At 50.3% G+C, this 21,080-nt stretch overlaps 1 protein-coding gene across 1 annotated transcript in view; it reads right to left on the bottom strand.

The window, feature by feature from the left end:
* Positions 1-21,080, bottom strand: part of IMP4 (IMP U3 small nucleolar ribonucleoprotein 4) — a 54,080-nt gene that overhangs the window by 1,198 nt on the left and 31,802 nt on the right. The window contains exons 5-8 of the mRNA XM_063936039.1: positions 2,145-2,277; positions 425-579; positions 246-340; positions 100-173 (exon numbers count right to left, since the gene is read on the bottom strand). Of these exons, the coding sequence (XP_063792109.1) occupies positions 100-173; positions 246-340; positions 425-579; positions 2,145-2,277 (457 nt within the window). The remainder of the gene's footprint in view (positions 1-99; positions 174-245; positions 341-424; positions 580-2,144; positions 2,278-21,080) is intronic.

Below are 21,080 nucleotides of genomic sequence, written 5' to 3'. Positions count from 1 at the left end.
CACTTGCAAGAGAGGCGGCTTCACTTACAGATCTACAGCACACCGGTCATTCTCTCTTAAGAGAAGATGGTAACAATCGCTGGTAAGTTTAATACTTACCCTTCATATCAAAGCGAGGGCCCACCTCCGATAGCTCAATGTTGCGGTGATCCGTCTTCTTGTAAACATGGTGCCTGCCATAGAGTATGCCGATCAGTAAGTTACACGTCACCTATAGACAACGCAATGCCACAGCTGGTACTCACCTGAATGAGATGTAGTCGTCTTGGTTAGCAAAGGTTATGACTCTCTTGCTCTCTTCCTTGGGGACCGGGAATAAATATTTCATGATGTTGGAGACCTATAAAGTAACACGTATTTAGCCCCTGCTCACGCCCCCTCCCCCCGCCATGTTGCGTACAGCAGATTCGAATGTCGGCCTTACCCGCTGTCCGAGCCGGGAGGTGAAGTTGTGGAAGATGAGATGTGGATAAGCCTCTGACATAGTGCCCAGGTCTGGAATATCGTGTCTCATGATGACGTTACACAGGGTGAAATACGCAGTGGGCCCAAAAGGCAAGTGACACACGATCAAGCCATCTGTAAGGCAAGTGACACGCAATCAGGCCATCTGTAAGGCAAGTGACACGCAATCAGGCCATCTGTAAGGCAAGTGACACGCAATCAGGCCATATGTAAGGCAAGTGCCACGCAATCAGGCCATCTGTAAGGCAAGTGACACAATCAGGCCATCTGTAAGGCAAGTGACACGCAATCAGCTTTTTGGTAAGGCAAGTGACACGCAATCAGGCCATCTGTAAGGCAAGCGACACGCAATCAGGCCATCTGTAAGGCAAGCGACACGCAATCAGGCCATCTGTAAGGCAAGCGACACGCAATCAGCTCTTTGGTAAGGCAAGTGACACAATCAGGCCATCTGTAAGGCAAGTGACAAATAATCAGGCCATCTGTAAGGCAAGCGACACACAATCAGGCCATCTGTAAGGCAAGCGACACAATCAGCTCTTTGGTAAGGCAAGTGACACAATCAGGCCATCTGTAAGGCAAGCGACACAATCAGCCCTTTGGTAAGGCAAGCGACGTGCAATCAGGCCATCACCTCTAAGGGAAGCGACACGCAATCAGGCCATCTGTAAGGCAAGCGACACGCAATCAGGCCATCTGTAAGGCAAGCGACACGCAATCAGGCCATCTGTAAGGCAAGCAACACGCAATCAGGCCATCTGTAAGGCAAGCGACACGCAATCAGGCCATCTGTAAGGCAAGTGACACGCAATCAGGCCATATGTAAGGCAAGTGACACGCAATCAGCTCTTTGGTAAGGCAAGTGACACAATCAGGCCATCTGTAAGGCAAGTGACACACAATCAGGCCATCTGTAAGGCAAGTGACACGCAATCAGCTCTTTGGTAAGGCAAGTGACACGCAATCAGGCCATCTGTAAGGCAAGCGACACGCAATCAGGCCATCTGTAAGGCAAGCGACACGCAATCAGCTCTTTGGTAAGGCAAGTGACACAATCAGGCCATCTGTAAGGCAAGTGACACATAATCAGGCCATCTGTAAGGCAAGTGACACATAATCAGGCCATCTGTAAGGCAAGTGACACACAATCAGGCCATCTGTAAGGCAAGCGACACAATCAGCTCTTTGGTAAGGCAAGTGACACAATCGGCCCTTTGGTAAGGCAAGCAACGTGCAATCAGGCCATCACCTCTAAGGCAAGCGACACGCAATCAGGCCATCTGTAAGGCAAGCGACACGCAATCAGGCCATCTGTAAGGCAAGCGACACGCAATCAGGCCATCTGTAAGGCAAGCGACACGCAATCAGGCCATCTGTTAGGCAAGTGACGCACAATCAGACCATCAGTAAAGGCAAGCGACGCGCAATCAGGCCATCTGTAAGGCAAGTGACGCACAATCAGACCAGTAAGGCAAGCGACGCGCAATCAGGCCATCTGTAAGGCAAGTGACGCACAATCAGACCATCAGTAAGGCAAGTGACGCACAATCAGACCATCGGTAAGGCAAGCGACGCACAATCAGGCCATCGGTAAGGCAAGTGACACTAGGATCATGTGTACGTTGTGTAGATGTGCTCGGAAACCGTCACAAGAGCTGCCCTTTATGTGCGACACCAACCTGGCATTCCCCGGTGCTCATGTACAACCACAAGGTCACTGACATCATTGGCCCGGCACGCCTGGACGAGTGACCCCACCTCGTGCTTCCCTCTGTTCATGCGCTGGGCGTTGGGGAACACCAGCTTCAGCTCCTGGAGAGAATTGTACACTATAACCAGCAGGAGGGACCAGAGCTGCCGACTGAGGCTACGGCAGTGGTTCTCAAACGAGTGGTCTTCAGTATGCCGAATGTCGGGATACCGGCGCACAGTATGCCGGCGCCGGAATCCCGACACCCGGCATATATTCTCCCTCGTGGGGGTCCACGACCCCCCTGGAGGGAGAATAAAATAAGAATTTACTTACCGATAATTCTATTTCTCATAGTCCGTAGTGGATGCTGGGAACTCCGTAAGGACCATGGGGAATAGCGGCTCCGCAGGAGACTGGGCACAAAAAGTAAAAGCTTTAGACTAGCTGGTGTGCACTGGCTCCTCCCCCTATGACCCTCCTCCAAGCCTCAGTTAGGATACTGTGCCCGGACGAGCGTACATAATAAGGAAGGATCTTGAATCCCGGGTAAGACTCATACCAGCCACACCAATCACACCGTACAACTCGTGATCTGAACCCAGTTAACAGTATGATAACCGTAGGAGCCTCTGAAAAGATGGCTTCCAACAATAAACAACCCGATTTGTTTGTAACAATAACTATATACAAGTATTGCAGACAATCCGCACTTGGGATGGGCGCCCAGCATCCACTACGGACTATGAGAAATAGAATTATCGGTAAGTAAATTCTTATTTTCTCTGACGTCCTAGTGGATGCTGGGAACTCCGTAAGGACCATGGGGATTATACCAAAGCTCCCAAACGGGCGGGAGAGTGCGGATGACTCTGCAGCACCGAATGAGAGAACTCCAGGTCCTCCTCAGCCAGGGTATCAAATTTGTAGAATTTAGCAAACGTGTTTGCCCCTGACCAAGTAGCTGCTCGGCAAAGTTGTAAAGCCGAGACCCCTCGGGCAGCCGCCCAAGATGAGCCCACCTTCCTTGTGGAATGGGCTTTTACAGATTTTGGCTGTGGCAGGCCTGCCACAGAATGTGCAAGTTGAATTGTACTACAAATCCAACGAGCAATCGTCTGCTTAGAAGCAGGAGCACCCAGCTTGTTGGGTGCATACAGTATAAACAGCGAGTCAGATTTTCTGACTCCAGCCGTCCTGGAAACATATTTTCAGGGCCCTGACTACGTCCAGCAACTTGGAGTCCTCCAAGTCCCTAGTAGCCACAGGTACCACAATAGGTTGATTCATGTGAAACGCTGAAACCACCTTAGGGAGAAATTGAGGACGAGTCCTCAATTCCGCCCTATCCGAATGAAATATCAGGTAAGGGCTTTTATAGGATAAAGCCGCCAATTCTGATACGCGCCTGGCTGAAGCCAGGGCCAACAGCATTACCACTTTCCATGTGAGATATTTCAAATCCACTGTGGCAAGTGGTTCAAACCAATGTGATTTTAGGAACCCTAAAACTACATTGAGATCCCAAGGTGCCACTGGAGGCACAAAAGGAGGCTGTATATGCAGTACCCCTTTGACAAACGTCTGATTGATCAGGGTAGAGATGACTTCATCTGGAATGCCTTTTTCCTTCAGGATCCGGCGTTCAACCGCCATGCCGTCAAACGCAGCCGCGGTAAGTCTTGGAACAGACAAGGTCCCTGCTGGAGCAGGTCCTTCCTTAGAGGTAGAGGCCACAGGTCCTCCGTGAGCATCTCTTGCAGCTCCGGGTACCAAGTTCTTCTTGGCCAATCCGGAGCCACGAGTATCGTTCTTACTCCTCTCCTTCTTATGATTCTCAGTACTTTTGGTATGAGGGGAAGAGGAGGGAACACACATACCGACTGGAACACCCACGGAGTTACCAGAGCGTCCACCGCTATTGCCTGAGGGTCCCTTGACCTGGCGCAATATCTGTCCAGTTTCTTGTTGAGACGGGACGCCATCATGTCCACCTTTGGTTTTTCCCAACGGTTTACAATCACTTGGAAGACTTCTGGATGAAGTCCCCACTCCCCCGGGTGGAGGTCGTGTCTGCTGAGGAAGTCTGCTTCCCAGTTGTCCACTCCCGGAATGAACACTGCTGACAGTGCTATCACATGATTTTCCGCCCAGCGGAGAATCCTTGCAGCTTCTGCCATTGCCCTCCTGCTTCTTGTGCCGCCCTGTCTGTTTACGTGGGCGACAGCCGTGATGTTGTCCGACTGGATCAATACCGGTTGACCCTGAAGCAGAGGCCTTGCTTGACTTAGGGCATTGTAAATGGCCCTTAGCGCTAGGATATTTATGTGAAGAGACGTTTCCATGCTTGACCACAAGCCCTGGAAATTTCTTCCCTGTGTGACTGCTCCCCAGCCTCTCAGGCTGGCATCCGTGGTTACCAGCATCCAATCCTGAATGCCGAATCTGCGGCCCTCTAGAAGATGAGCCTTCTGTAACCACCACAGGAGAGACACCCTTGTCCTTGGAGATAGGGTTATCCGCTGATGCATCTGAAGATGCGATCCGGACCATTTGTCCAGCAGATCCCACTGAAAAGTTCTTGCATGGAATCTTCCGAATGGAATCGCTTCGTAAGAAGCCACCATTTTTCCCAGGACTCTCGTGCACTGATGCACTGACACTTGTCCTGGTTTTAGGAGGTTCCTGACTAGCTCGGATAACTCCCTGGCCTTCTCCTCCGGGAGAAACACCTTTTTCTGGACTGTGTCCAGAATCATCCCTAGGAACAGTAGACGTGTTGTTTGAATCAGCTGTGATTTTGGGATATTTAGAATCCACCCGTGCTGACGTAGCACTACCTGAGATAGTGCTACTCCGACCTCTAACTGTTCCCTGGACCTTGCCCTTATCAGGAGATCGTCCAAGTAAGGGATAATTAATACGCCTTTTCTTCGAAGAAGAATCATCATTTCGGCCATTACCTTGGTAAAGACCCGTGGTGCCGTGGACAATCCAAACGGCAGCGTCTGAAACTGATAATGACAGTTTTGTATCACAAACCTGAGGTACCCTTGGTGAGAAGGGTAGATTGGGACATGGAGATAAGCATCCTTGATGTCTAGAGATACCACATAGTCCCCTTCTTCCAGGTTCGCTATCACTGCTCTGAGTGACTCCATCTTGAATTTGAACCTTTTTATGTAAGTGTTCAAAGATTTTAGATTTAAAATTGGTCTCACCGAGCCGTCCGGCTTCGGTACCACAAACAGCGTGGAATAATACCCCTTTCCCTGTTGTAGGAGGGGTACCTTGATTATCACCTGCTGGGAATACAGCTTGTGAATAGCTTCCAATACTGCCTCCCTGTCGGAGGGAGACGTTGGTAGAGCAGACTTCAGGAACCGGCGAGGGGGAGACGTCTCGAATTCCAATTTGTACCCCTGTGATACTACCTGCAGGATCCAGGGGTCCACTTGCGAGTGAGCCCACTGCGCGCTGAAATTCTTGAGACGGCCCCCCACCGTGCCCGAGTCTGCTTGCAGAGCCCCAGCGTCATGCTGAGGACTTGGCAGAAGCGGGGGAGGGCTTCTGCTCCTGGGAAGAGGCTGCATGGTGCAGTCTTTTTCCCCTTCCTCTGCCCCGGGGCAGGAACGAGCGGCCTTTTTCCCTCTTGCCCTTATAGGGACGAAAGGACTGGGTTTGAAAAGACGGTGTCTTTTTCTGCTGAGAGGTGACCTGGGGTAAAAAGGTGGATTTTCCAGCCGTTGCTGTGGCCACCAGGTCCGATAGACCGACCCCAAATAACTCCTCCCCTTTATACGGCAATACTTCCATATGTCGTTTGGAATCCGCATCACCTGACCACTGTCGCGTCCATAACGTTCTTCTGGCAGAAATGGACATCGCACTTACTCTAGATGCCAGGGTGCAAATATCCCTCTGTGCATCTCGCATATATAGTAATGCATCCTTTAAATGCTCTATAGTTAATAATATACTGTCCCTATCCAGGGTATCAATATTTTCAGTCAGGGAATCCGACCAAGCCACTCCAGCGCTGCACATCCAGGCTGAGGCGATCGCTGGTCGCAGTATAACACCGGTATGTGTGTATATACCTTTTAAGATATTTTCCAGCCTTCTATCAGCTGGTTCCTTAAGAGCGGCCGTATCAGGAGACGGTAACGTCACACACCTCATTTAATTCATCTGACTCAGGAAAAACCACTGGTAGTTTTTTCACACCCCACATAATACCCTTTTTTGTGGTACTTGTAGTGTCAGAAATGTTCAATGCCTCTTTCATTGCCGTGATCATGTAACGTGTGGCCCTACTGGACATTACGTTTGTCTCGTCACCGTCGACACTGGATTCAGTATCCGTGTCAGGGTCTGTGTCGACCATCTGAGGTAACGGGCGTTTTAGCGCCCCTGACGGTGTCTGAGACGCCTGAACAGGCACTAATTGATTTGTCGGCTGTCTCATGTCGTCAACAGTTTTTTGCAAAGTGCTGACATTGTCACGTAATTCTTTAATTACTACCATCCAGTCAGGTGTCGACTCCCTAGGGGGTGACATCACTAACACAGGCAATTGCTCTGCTTCCACATCATTTTCCTCCTCATACATGTCGACACAATCGTACCGACACCCAGCACACACACAGGGAATGCTCTGATAGAGGACAGGACCCCACTAGCCCTTTGGGGAGACAGAGGGAGAGTTTGCCAGCACACACCAGAGCGCTATATATATACAGGGATAACCTTATATAAGTGTTACTCCCTGTTATAGCTGCTGTATTTATATATTTGCTGCCAATAGTGCCCCCCCCTCTCTGTTTTACCCTGTTTCTGTAGTGCAGGACTGCAGGGGAGAGTCAGGGAGCCGTCCTTCCAGCGGAGCGGTGAAAGAAAATGGCGCTTGTGTGCCGAGGAGAAAGGCTCCGCCCCCTTCACGGCGGCCTTTTCTCCCGCTTTTTTCAGGAAACTGGCAGGGGATAAATGCATCCATATAGCCCAGGAGCTATATGTGATGCATTTTTTTTTAGCCATATAAGGTTTTTATATCGTTTTTATTGCGTCTCAGGGCGCTCCCCCCCAGCGCCCTGCACCCTCAGTGACCGGAGTGTGAAGTGTGCTGAGAGCAATGGCGCACAGCTGCAGTGCTGTGCGCTACCTTATTTGAAGACAGGAACGTCTTCTGCCGCTGCTTTCTCCGGACCTCTTCGCTCTTCTGGCTCTGTAAGGGGGCCGGCGGCGCGGCTCCGGGACCCATCCAGGCTGAACCTGTGATCGGCCCTCTGGAGCTAATGTCCAGTAGCCAAGAAGCCCAATCCACTCTGCAGTCAGGTGAGTTCGCTTCTTCTCCCCTTAGTCCCACGATGCAGTGAGCCTGTTGCCAGCAGGACTCGCTGAAAATAAAAAAAATATTTTCTCTATCGTCCTAGTGGATGCTGGGGTTCCTGAAAGGACCATGGGGAATAGCGGCTCCGCAGGAGACAGGGCACAAAAAGTAAAGCTTTAGGATCAGGTGGTGTGCACTGGCTCCTCCCCCCATGACCCTCCTCCAAGCCTCAGTTAGATTTTTGTGCCCGGCCGAGAAGGGTGCAATCTAGGTGGCTCTCCTGAGCTGCTTAGAATAAAAGTTTAGTTAGGTTTTTTTATTTTCAGTGAGTCCTGCTGGCAACAGGCTCACTGCATCGTGGGACTAAGGGGAGAAGAAACGGACTCACCTGAGTGCAGAGTGGATCGGGTTTCTTAGGCTACTGGACACTAGCTCCAGAGGGACGATCACAGGTTCAGCCTGGATGGGTCACCGGAGCCGCGCCGCCGTCCCCCTTACAGAGCCAGAAGAGACGAAGAGGTCCGGTGAAATCGGCGGCAGAAGACATCCTGTCTTCAGACTAAGGTAGCGCACAGCACCGCAGCTGTGCGCCATTGCTCTCAGCACACTTCACACTCCGGTCACTGAGGGTGCAGGGCGCTGGGGGGGGAGCGCCCTGAGACGCAATATAACGGAATACCTTAGGTGGCAAAACAGAATACATCACATATAGCTCCTGGGCTATATGGATGTATTTTAATCCCCTGCCATTTTACACAGAAAAGCGGGAGATAAGGACGTCGTGAAGGGGCGGAGCCTATCTCCTCAGCACACAAGCGCCATTTTCCCTCACAGCTCCGCTGGAAGGACGGCTCCCTGACTCTCCCCTGCAGTCCTGCTTCAGAATCAGGGTAAAAAAAGAGAAGGGGGGGCATTTTTGGCAGCAAATAACGATAATAACAGCAGCTATAAGGGAATAACACTTATATAAGGTTATCCCTGTGTATATATATATATATATATATATATATATATATAGCGCTGGGTGTGTGCTGGCAGACTCTCCCTCTGTCTCTCCAAAGGGCTAAGTGGGGTCCTGTCCTCTATCAGAGCATTCCCGGTGTGTGTGCTGTGTGTCGGTACGCGTGTGTCGACATGTATGAGGAGGAAAATTATGTGGAGGCGGAGCAGTTGCCTGTGTTGGTGATGTCACCCCCTAGGGAGTCGACACCTGACTGGATGATTGTATTTAAACAATTAAGTGATAATGTCAGCAATTTGCAGAAAACTGTTGACGACATGAGACAGCCGGCAAATCAATTAGTGCCTGTCCAGGCGTCTCAGACACCGTCAGGGGCGCTAAAACGCCCGTTACCTCAGTGGGTCGACACAGACCCTGACACAGATACTGAGTCTAGTGTCGACGGTGACGAGACAAACGTAATGTCCAGTAGGGCCACACGTTACATGATCACGGCAATGAAAGAGGCATTGAACCTTTCTGACACTACAAGTACCACAAAGAAGGGTATTATGTGGGGAGAGAAAAAACTACCAATATTTTTTCCTGAGTCAGAGGAAATAAATGAGGTGTGTGAAAAAGCGTGGGTTTCCCCCGATAAAAAACAGCTAATTTCAAAAAAATTATTAGCATTATATCCTTTCCCGCCAGAGGTTAGGGCGCGTTGGGAAACACCCCCTAGGGTAGATAAGGCGCTCACACGTTTATCAAAACAAGTAGCGTTACCGTCTCCTGATACGGCTACCCTCAAAGAACCAGCTGATAGAAGGCTGGAAAATATCCTAAAAAGTATATACACACATACTGGTGTTATACTGCGACCAGCAATCGCCTCAGCCTGGATGTGCAGTGCTGGAGTCGCATGGTCGGATTCCCTGACAGAGAATATTGATACCCTGGATAGGGACAATATTTTGTTAACTATAGAACATTTAAAGGATGCACTACTATATATGCGTGATGCACAGAGGGATATTTGCACCCTGGCATCAAGAATAAGTGCTATGTCCATCTCTGCCAGAAGAGCGTTATGGACGCGACAGTGGTCAGGGGATGCGGATTCCAAACGGCACATGGAAGTATTGCCGTATAAAGGGGAGGAGTTATTTGGGGCTGGTCTATCGGACCTGGTGGCCACGGCAACGGCTGGAAAATCCACCTTTTTACCCCAGGTCACTCCACATCAGCAGAAAAAGACACCGTCTTTTCAAACTCAGTCCTTTCGTTCCCATAAGTACAAGCGAGCAAAAGGCCACTCTTTTCTGCCCCGGGGCAGAGGAAGAGGAAAAAGACTGCACCATGCAGCCGCTTCACAGGAGCAGAAGCCCTCCCCTGCTTCTGCCAAGTCTTCAGCATGACGCTGGGGCTTTACAAGCAGACTCAGATATGGTGGGGGCCCGTCTCAAGAATTTCAACGCGCAGTGGGCTCACTCGCAAGTGGATCCCTGGATTCTACAGGTAGTATCGCAGGGGTACAAACTGGAATTCGAGGCGTTTCCCCCTCGTCGTTTCCTGAAGTCTGCTTTACCAAAGTCTCCCTCCGACAGGGAGGCAGTTTTGGCAGCCATTCACAAGCTGTATTCCCAGCAGGTGATAATCAAGGTACCCCTCCTGCAACAAGGAAAGGGGTATTATTCCACGCTGTTTGTGGTACCGAAGCCGGACGGCTCGGTGGGACCAATTTTAAATCTGAAATCCTTGAACACTTACATAAAAAGGTTCAAATTCAAGATGGAGTCACTCAGAGCAGTGATAGCAAACCTGGAAGAAGGGGACTATATGGGGTCTCTGGACATCAAGGATGCTTATCTCCACGTCCCGATATACCCTTCTCACCAAGGGTACCTCAGGTTTGTAGTACAAAACTGTCATTATCAGTTTCAGACGCTGCCGTTTGGATTGTCCACGGCACCTCGGGTCTTTACCAAGGTAATGGCCGAAATGATGATTCTTCTAAGAAGAAAAGACATTTTAATTATCCCTTACTTGGACGATCTCCTGATAAGGGCAAGATCCAGGGAACAGTTAGAAGTCGGAGTAGCACTATCTCAGGTAGTGTTGCGTCAGCACGGGTGGATTCTAAATATTCCAAAATCGCAGCTGATTCCAACGACACGTCTACTGTTCCTAGGAATGATTCTGGACACAGTCCAGAAGATGGTGTTTCTCCCGGAGAAGGCCAGGGAGTTATCCGAGCTAGTCAGGAACCTCCTAAAACCAGGACAGGTCTCAGTGCATCAGTGCACGAGGGTCCTGGGGAAAATGGTGGCTTCTTACGAAGCGATTCCATTCGGAAGATTCCATGCAAGAACATTTCAGTGGGATCTACTGGACAAATGGTCCGGATCGCATCTGCAGATGCATCAGCGGATAACCCTGTCGCCAAGGACAAGGGTGTCTCTCCTGTGGTGGCTGCAGAGTGCTCATCTACTAGAGGGCCGCAGATTTGGCATTCAGGATTGGATCCTGGTAACCACGGATGCCAGCCTGAGAGGCTGGGGAGCAGTCACACAGGGAAGGAATTTCCAGGGCCTGTGGTCAAGCCTGGAAACGTCTCTTCATATAAACATTCTGGAACTAAGGGCCATTTACAATGCCCTAAGTCAAGCAAAACCTCTGCTTCAGGGTCAGGCGGTGTTGATCCAATCGGACAACATCACGTCAGTCGCCCACGTAAACAGACAGGGCGGCACGAGAAGCAGGAGGGCAATGGCAGAAGCTGCAAGGATTCTTCGCTGGGCGGAAAATCATGTGATAGCACTGTCAGCAGTATTCATTCCGGGAGTGGACAACTGGGAAGCAGACTTCCTCAGCAGACACGACCTTCACCCGGGAGAGTGGGGACTTCACCCAGAAGTCTTCCACCTGATTGTAAACCGTTGGGAAAAACCAAAGGTGGACATGATGGCGTCCCGCCTCAACAAAAAACTGGACAGATATTGCGCCAGGTCAAGGGACCCTCAGGCAATAGCAGTGGACGCTCTGGTAACGCCGTGGGTGTACCAGTCAGTGTATGTGTTCCCTCCTCTGCCTCTCATACCAAAAGTACTGAGAATCATAAGAAGGAGAGGAGTAAGAACTATACTCGTGGTTCCGGATTGGCCAAGACGGACTTGGTACCCGGAACTTCAAGAGATGCTCACGGACGAACCGTGGCCTCTACCTCTAAGAAAGGACCTGCTACTGCAGGAGCCTTGTCTGTTCCAAGACTTACCGCGGCTGCGTTTGACGGCATGGCGGTTGAACGCCGGATCCTGAGGGAAAAAGGCATTCCAGAAGAAGTCATCCCTACTCTGGTCAAAGCCAGGAAGGACGTAACCGCAAAACATTATCACCGCATTTGGCGTAAATATGTTGCGTGGTGTGAGGCCAAGAAGGCCCCTACAGAGGAATTTCAACTGGGTCGTTTCCTTCATTTCCTGCAAACAGGACTGTCTATGGGCCTAAAATTAGGGTCCATTAAGGTTCAAATTTCGGCCCTGTCGATTTTCTTCCAGAAAGAACTGGCTTCAGTACCTGAAGTTCAGACATTTGTAAAAGGGGTGCTGCACATACAGCCTCCTTTTGTGCCTCCAGTGGCACCTTGGGATCTCAATGTGGTGTTGAGTTTTCTAAAGTCACATTGGTTTGAACCACTTTCCACTGTGGACTTAAAATATCTCACATGGAAGGTGTCGATGCTGTTAGCCTTGGCTTCAGCCAGGCGTGTGTCAGAATTGGCGGCTTTATCATATAAAAGCCCTTACTTAATTTTTCATTCTGACAGGGCGGAATTGAGGACTCGTCCTCAATTTCTACCTAAGGTGGTTTCTGCATTTCACATGAACCAACCTATTGTGGTACCTGCGGCTACCAGGGACTTAGAGGACTCTAAGTTGCTTGACGTTGTCAGGGCCTTGAAAATATATGTTTCCAGGACGGCTGGAGTCAGAAAATCTGACTCGCTGTTTATCCTGTATGCACCCAACAAGCTGGGTGCTCCTGCTTCTAAGCAGACGATTGCTCGTTGGATTTGTAGTACAATTCAGCTTGCACATTCTGTGGCAGGATTGCCACAGCCAAAATCAGTAAAAGCCCATTCCACAAGGAAAGTGGGCTCATCTTGGGCGGCTGCCCGAGGGGTCTCGGCTTTACAACTTTGCCGAGCAGCTACTTGGTCAGGGGCAAACACGTTTGCTAAATTCTACAAATTTGATACCCTGGCTGAGGAGGACCTGGAGTTCTCTCATTCGGTGCTGCAGAGTCATCCGCACTCTCCCGCCCGTTTGGGAGCTTTGGTATAATCCCCATGGTCCTTTCAGGAACCCCAGCATCCACTAGGACGATAGAGAAAATAAGAATTTACTTACCGATAATTCTATTTCTCGGAGTCCGTAGTGGATGCTGGGCGCCCATCCCAAGTGCGGATTATCTGCAATACTTGTACATAGTTACAAAAATCGGGTTATTATTGTTGTGAGCCATCTTTTCAGAGGCTCCGCTGTTATCATACTGTTAACTGGGTTCAGATCACAGGTTGTACAGTGTGATTGGTGTGGCTGGTATGAGTCTTACCCGGGATTCAAAATCCTTCCTTATTGTGTACGCTCGTCCGGGCACAGTATCCTAACCGAGGCTTGGAGGAGGGTCATGGGGGGAGGAGCCAGTGCACACCACCTGATCCTAAAGCTTTACTTTTTGTGCCCTGTCTCCTGCGGAGCCGCTATTCCCCATGGTCCTTTCAGGAACCCCAGCATCCACTACGGACTCCGAGAAATAGAATTATCGGTAAGTAAATTCTTATTTAAACTTTTACTTCTAAGCAGCTCAGGAGAGCCACCTAGCTTGCACCCTTCTCGTTCGGGCACAAAAATCTAACTGAGGCTTGGAGGAGGGTCATAGGGGGAGGAGCCAGTGCACACCAGCTAGTCTAAAGCTTTTACTTTTTGTGCCCAGTCTCCTGCGGAGCCGCTATTCCCCATGGTCCTTACGGAGTTCCCAGCATCCACTAGGACGTCAGAGAAAATAGCGTGGTAGCGCACCACCGTGCCTGTAGCGTGGCGAGCCCGCATGGGGCTCCTTTGCGCTCGCCACGGTGTCGGTATGCCGGCGGTCGGACTCCCGGCGCCGGTATGCTGGTCGCCGGCATACCATACTACACCCTCTCAAACTGTGGGCCTAGGCAGCCTGGGTAGCTGGTCCAGAACCAATTTATATAATTTATAGTCCATGTGATAGGCAAAACCATATGTGGACAAACAAGTGAATCCCGTCCCCACACAATTCAACCCCAAGGAGGACATATAAACACAATTTATTTAATATTTCTCTAACGTCCTAGTGGATGCTGGGGACTCCGAAAGGACCATGGGGAATAGCGGCTCCGCAGGAGACTGGGCACAAAAGTAAAAAGCTTTAGGACTACCTGGTGTGCACTGGCTCCTCCCCCTATGACCCTCCTCCAAGCCTCAGTTAGATTTTTGTGCCCGAACGAGACGGGTGCAGGCTAAGGGGCTCTCCTGAGCTGCTTAGTGTAAAAGTTTAAAGTAGGTTTTTTATTTTCAGTGAGACCTGCTGGCAACAGGCTCACTGCACCGAGGGACTAAGGGGAGAAGAAGCGAACTCACCTGCGTGCAGAGTGGATTGGGCTTCTTAGGCTACTGGACATTAGCTCCAGAGGGACGATCACAGGCCCAGCCATGGATGGGTCCCAGAGCCGCGCCGCCGTCCCCCTTACAGAGCCAGAAGACGGAAGAGGTCTGGAAAATCGGCGGCAGAAGACGTCCTGTCTTCAATAAGGTAGCGCACAGCACTGCAGCTGTGCGCCATTGCTCTCAGCACACTTCACACTCCGGTCACTGAGGGTGCAGGGCGCTGGGGGGGGGGGGCGCCCTGAGACGCAATAAAAACACCTTTTTGGCAAAAAAAATACATCACATATAGCTCCTGGGCTATATGGATGTATTTAACCCCTGCCTATTTTTACATAAAAAAGCGGGAGAAAGGCCGCCGAAAAAGGGGCGGAGCCTATCTCCTCAGCACACTGGCGCCATTTTTTCCTCACAGCTCCGTTGGAGGAAGGCTCCCTGACTCTCCCCTGCAGTCCTGCACTACAGAAACAGGGTAAAACAAGAGAGGGGGGGCACTAAATTGGCATATAAATATATACAGCAGCTATATTAGGGAAAAACACTTATATAAGGTTATCCCTGTATATATATAGCGCTCTGGTGTGTGCTGGCAAACTCTCCCTCTGTCTCCCCAAAGGGCTAGTGGGGTCCTGTCCTCTATCAGAGCATTCCCTGTGTGTGTGCTGTGTGTCGGTACGTTGTGTCGACATGTATGAGGAGGAAAATGGTGTGGAGGCGGAGCAATTGCCTGTGTTAGTGATGTCACCCCCTAGGGAGTCGACACCTGACTGGATGGTCTTATGGAAAGAATTACGTGATAGTGTCAGCACTTTACAAAAGACTGTTGACGACATGAGACAGCCGGCAAATCAGTTAATACCTGTACAGGCGTCTCAAACACCGTCAGGGGCTCTAAAGCGCCCGTTACCTCAGGTCGATACAGACACGGACACCGACTCCAGTGTCGACGGTGAGGAAACAAACGTATTTTCCAGTAGGGCCACACGTTACATGATCACGGCAATGAAGGAGGTTTTGAACATTTCTGATACTACAAGTACCACAAAAAAGGGTATTATGTGGGGTGTGAAAAAACTACCCGTAGTTTTTCCCGAATCAGATGAATTAAATGAGGTGTGTGATGAAGCGTGGGTTTCCCCCGATAAAAAACTGCTAATTTCTAAAAAGTTATTGGCATTATACCCTTTCCCGCCAGAGGTTAGGGCGCGTTGGGAAACACCCCCTAGCGTAGATAAGGCGCTCACACGCTTATCAAAACAAGTGGCGTTACCGTCCCCTGATACGGCCGCCCTCAAGGAACCAGCTGATAGGAAGCTGGAAAATATCCTTAAAAGTATATACACACATACTGGTATTATACTGCGACCAGCAATCGCCTCAGCCTGGATGTGCAGTGCTGGGGTGGCTTGGTCGGATTCCCTGACTGAAAATATTGATACCCTGGACAGGGACAATATATTATTGACTATAGAGCATTTAAAGGATGCATTTCTATATATGCGAGATGCACAGAGGGATATTTGCACTCTGGCATCAAGAGTAAGTGCGATGTCCATTTCTGCCAGAAGAGGGTTATGGACGCGACAGTGGTCAGGGGATGCGGATTCCAAACGGCATATGGAAGTATTGCCGTATAAAGGGGAGGAGTTATTTGGGGTCGGTCTATCGGACCTGATGGCCACGGCAACGGCTGGAAAATCCACCTTTTTACCCCAAGTCACCTCGCAGCAGAAAAAGATACCGTCTTTTCAGGCTCAGTCCTTTCGTCCCCATAAGGGCAAGCGGGCAAAAGGCCACTCATATCTGCCCCGGGGCAGAGGAAGGGGAAAAAGACTGCAGCAGACAGCCTCTTCCCACGAACAGAAGCCCTCCCCCGCTTCTGCCAAGTCCTTAGCATGACGCTGGGGCCTTACAAGCGGACTCAGGCACGGTGGGGGCCCGTCTCAAGAATTTCAGCGCGCAGTGGGCTCACTCGCAAGTGGACCCCTGGATCCTGCAGGTAGTATCTCAGGGGTACAAATTGGAATTCGAGACGTCTCCCCCTCGCCGGTTCCTGAAGTCTGCTTTACCAACGTCTCCCCCCGACAGGGAGGCGGTATTGGAAGCCATTCACAAGCTGTATTCCCAGCAGGTGATGATCAAGGTACCCCTCCTACAACAGGGAAAGGGGTATTATTCCACGCTGTTTGTGGTACCGAAGCCGGACGGCTCGGTGAGACCCATTTTAAATCTGAAATCCTTGAACACTTACATAAAAAGGTTCAAGTTCAAGATGGAGTCACTCAGAGCAGTGATAGCGAACCTGGAAGAAGGGGACTATATGGTGTCTCTGGACATCAAGGATGCTTACCTCCATGTCCCAATTTGCCCTTCTCACCAAGGGTACCTCAGGTTTGTGGTACAGAACTGTCACTATCAGTTTCAGACGCTGCCGTTTGGATTGTCCACGGCACCCCGGGTCTTTACCAAGGTAATGGCCGAAATGATGATTCTTCTTCGAAGAAAAGGCGTCTTAATTATCCCTTACTTGGACGATCTCCTGATAAGGGCAAGGTCCAGAGAACAGTTAGAGGTCGGAGTAGCACTATCTCAAGTAGTACTACGACAGCACGGATGGATTCTAAATATTCCAAAATCGCAGCTGATTCCGACGACACGTCTGCTGTTCCTAGGGATGATTCTGGACACAGTACAGAAAAAGGTGTTTCTCCCGGAGGAGAAAGCCAAGGAGTTATCCGACCTAGTCAGGAACCTCCTAAGACCAGGCCAAGTGTCAGTACATCAATGCACAAGGGTCCTGGGAAAGATGGTGGCTTCTTACGAAGCGATTCCATTCGGCAGATTCCACGCAAGAACTTTTCAGTGGGATCTGCTGGACAAATGGTCCGGATCGCATCTTCAAATGCGTCAGCGGATAACCCTGTCTCCAAGGACAAGGGTGTCTCTCCTGTGGTGGTTACAGAGTGCTCATCTCCTAGAGGGCCGCAGATTCGGCATTCAGGATTGGGTCCTGGTGACCACGGATGCCAGCCTGAGAGGCTGGGGAGCAGTCACACAGGGAAGAAATTTCCAGGGCTTGTGGTCAAGCATGGAAACGTCACTTCACATAAATATCCTGGAACTAAGGGCCATTTACAATGCCCTAAGTCAGGCAAGACCTCTGCTTCAGGGTCAGCCGGTGTTGATCCAGTCGGACAACATCACGGCAGTCGCCCACGTAAACAGACAGGGCGGCACAAGAAGCAGGAGGGCAATGATGGAAGTGGCAAGGATTCTTCGCTGGGCGGAGAATCATGTGATAGCACTGTCAGCAGTGTTCATTCCGGGAGTGGACAACTGGGAAGCAGACTTCCTCAGCAGACACGATCTTCACCCGGGGGAGTGGGGACTTCACCCAGAAGTCTTCCACATGATTGTGAACCGTTGGGAAAAACCAAAGGTGGACATGATGGCGTCCCGCCTCAACAAAAAACTGGACAGATATTGCGCCAGGTCAAGGGACCCTCAGGCAATAGCTGTGGACGCTCTGGTAACACCGTGGGTGTACCAGTCAGTGTATGTGTTCCCTCCTCTTCCTCTCATACCAAAAGTACTGAGAATCATAAGAAGGAGAGGAGTAAAGACTATACTCGTGGCTCCGGATTGGCCAAGAAGGACTTGGTACCCGGAAATTCAAGAGATGCTCACGGAAGACCCGTGGCCTCTACCTCTAAGAAAGGACCTGCTCCAGCAGGGACCATGTCTGTTCCAAGACTTACCGCGGCTGCGTTTGACGGCATGGCGGTTGAACGCCGGATCCTGAAGGAAAAAGGCATTCCGGATGAAGTCATCCCTACCCTAATCAAAGCCAGGAAGGATGTAACCATACAACATTATCACCGTATTTGGCGTAAATATGTTGCGTGGTGCGAGGCCAGGAAGGCCCCTACAGAGGAATTTCAACTGGGTCGTTTCCTGCATTTCCTGCAAACAGGACTGTCTATGGGCCTCAAATTAGGGTCCATTAAGGTTCAAATTTCGGCCCTGTCAATATTCTTCCAAAAAGAACTGGCTTCTGTTCCTGAAGTTCAGACGTTTGTCAAGGGAGTACTGCATATACAGCCTCCTTTTGTGCCTCCAGTGGCACCTTGGGATCTCAATGTAGTTTTGGGATTCCTAAAATCACATTGGTTTGAACCACTCACCACTGTGGACTTAAAATATCTCACATGGAAAGTGGTAATGCTGTTAGCCCTGGCTTCAGCCAGGCGTGTCTCAGAATTGGCGGCTTTATCCTATAAAAGCCCTTACCTAATTTTTCATACGGACAGGGCAGAATTGAGGACTCGTCCTCAATTTCTCCCTAAGGTGGTTTCAGCTTTTCACTTAAACCAGCCTATTGTGGTGCCTGCGGCTACTAGGGACTTGGAGGATTCCAAGTTGCTGGACGTAGTCAGGGCCCTGAAAATATATGTTTCCAGGACGGCTGGAGTCAGAAAATCTGATTCGCTGTTTATCCTGTATGCACCCAACAAGCTGGGTGCTCCTGCTTCTAAGCAGACGATTGTTCGTTGGATTTGTAGTACAATTCAGCTTGCACATTCTGTGGCAGGCCTGCCACAGCCAAAATCTGTAAAAGCCCATTCCACAAGGAAGGTGGGCTCATCTTGGGCGGCTGCCCGAGGGGTCTCGGCTTTACAACTTTGCCGAGCAGCTACTTGGTCAGGGGCAAACACGTTTGCTAAATTCTACAAATTTGATACCCTGGCTGAGGAGGACCTGGAGTTCTCTCATTCGGTGCTGCAGAGTCATCCGCACTCTCCCCGCCCGTTAGGGGGCTTTGGTATAATCCCCATGGTCCTTACGGAGTTCCCAGCATCCACTAGGACGTTAGAGAAAATAAGAATTTACTTACCGATAATTCTATTTCTCATAGTCCGTAGTGGATGCTGGGCGCCCATCCCAAGTGCGGATTGTCTGCATTACTTAAAAAAGAAAAAGTATATTTCTCTAACGTCCTAGTGGATGCTGGGAACTCCGTAAGGACCATGGGGAATAGCGGGCTCCGAAGGAGGCTGGGCACTCTAGAAAGATCTTAGACTACCTGGTGTGCACTGGCTCCTCCCACTATGACCCTCCTCCAAGCCTCAGTTAGATTTCGTGCCCGGCCGAGGTTGGATGCACACTAGGGGCTCTCCTGAGCTCTTAGAAAGTTATAGTCTTAGAATTTGTTATTTTCAGTGAGACCTGCTGGCAACAGGCTCACTGCAGCGAGGGACTAAGGGGAGAAGAAGCGAACTCGCCTGCTTGCAGCCGGATTGGGCTTCTTAGGCTACTGGACACCATTAGCTCCAGAGGGATCGACCGCAGGCCCAGCCTTGATGTTCGGTCCCGGAGCCGCGCCGCCGTCCCCCTTACAGAGCCAGAAGCAAGAAGATGGTCCGGAAAATCGGCGGCATGAAGACTCTGTCTTCACCAAGGTAGCGCACAGCACTGCAGCTGTGCGCCATTGCTCCTCTCACACACTTCACACTCCGGTCACTGAGGGTGCAGGGCGCTGGGGGGGGCGCCCTGAGGCAGCAATAAAAACACCTTGGCTGGCTAAAATACCTCAATATATGGCCCCAGGGGCTATATATGAGGTAAATACCCCTGCCAGAATTCCATAAAAAACGGGAGAATAGGCCGCGAAAAAGGGGCGGAGCCTATCTCCTCAGCACACTGGCGCCATTTTTCCCTCACAGCTCGGCTGGAGGGAAGCTCCCTGGCTCTTCCCTGCAATTCTACAGTACAGTAAGAGGGAAAAGAGAGGGGGGGCATTAAAATTGGCACTGTATACAGTATATTATATAAAAGCTATTAGGGACATAACTCAGTTAGTCCCTGTATATATATAGCGCTCTGGTGTGTGCTGGCATACTCTTACTCTGTCCCCCCAAAGGGCTTTTGTGGGTCCTGTCCTCGTTTAGAGCATTCCCTGTGTGTCTGCGGTGTGTCGGTACGGCTGTGTCGACATGTTGAATGAGGAGGCTTATATGGTGACAGAACAGAGGCCGATATATGTGATGTCGCCCCCTGTGGGGCCGACACCAGAGTGGATGGATAGGTGAAAGGTATTAACCGACAGTGTCAACTCCTTACATAAAAGGGTGGATGACGTAGCAGCTGTGGGACAGCCGGCTTCGCAGCCCGCGCTTGCCCAGGCGTCTCAAAGGCCATCAGGGGCTCAAAAACGCCCGCTCTCTCAGATGGCAGACACAGATGTCGACACGGAGTCTGACTCCAGTGTCGACAAGGTGGAGACATATACACAATCCACTAGGAACATCCGTGACGTGATCCCGGCAATAAAAAATGTGTTATACATTTCTGACTTTAACCCAAGCACCTCTAAAAATGGGTTTTAGGTTTGGGGAGAAAAAACAGGCAGTGTTTTGTTCCCCCATCAGATGAATAAATGAAGTGTGTGAAAGCGTGGGTTCCCCCGTTAAGAAACTGGTAATTTATAAAAAGTTACTGATGGCGTACCTTTTCCCGCCAGGTGGATAAGTTACGCTGGGAGATATCCCCTAGGGTGGATAAGGCGCTCACACGTTTGTCAAAAAAGGTGGCACTGCCGTCTTAGGATACGGCCACTTTAATAGGTACCTGTTGATAAAAAACAGGAGGCTATCCTGAAGTCTGTATTTACACACTCAGGTACTAGACTGAGACCTGCAGATAGTGCTGCTGCAGCGTGGTCGGTGACCCTGTCAAACAGGGATACTAGTTGGCAAACATAAAAACATATTAAAGACGTCGTCTTATATATGGGGGATGCACAGAGGGATATTTTGCCGGCTGGCATCCAAAATAAATGTAATGTCCATTCTGTCAGGAGGGTATTAGAGACCTGTCACTGGACAGGTGATGCTGACTTAAAAAGCGCATAGAGAGCCTTATAAGGGTGAGGAATTATTTGGGGATGGTCTCTGGGACCTCGTATCC

Source organism: Pseudophryne corroboree, chromosome 8, assembly GCF_028390025.1.
Source record: "Pseudophryne corroboree isolate aPseCor3 chromosome 8, aPseCor3.hap2, whole genome shotgun sequence".
In the NCBI taxonomy this organism is placed as follows: Eukaryota; Metazoa; Chordata; class Amphibia; order Anura; family Myobatrachidae; genus Pseudophryne; species Pseudophryne corroboree.
This window is presented reverse-complemented; position numbering and strand designations above follow the sequence as displayed.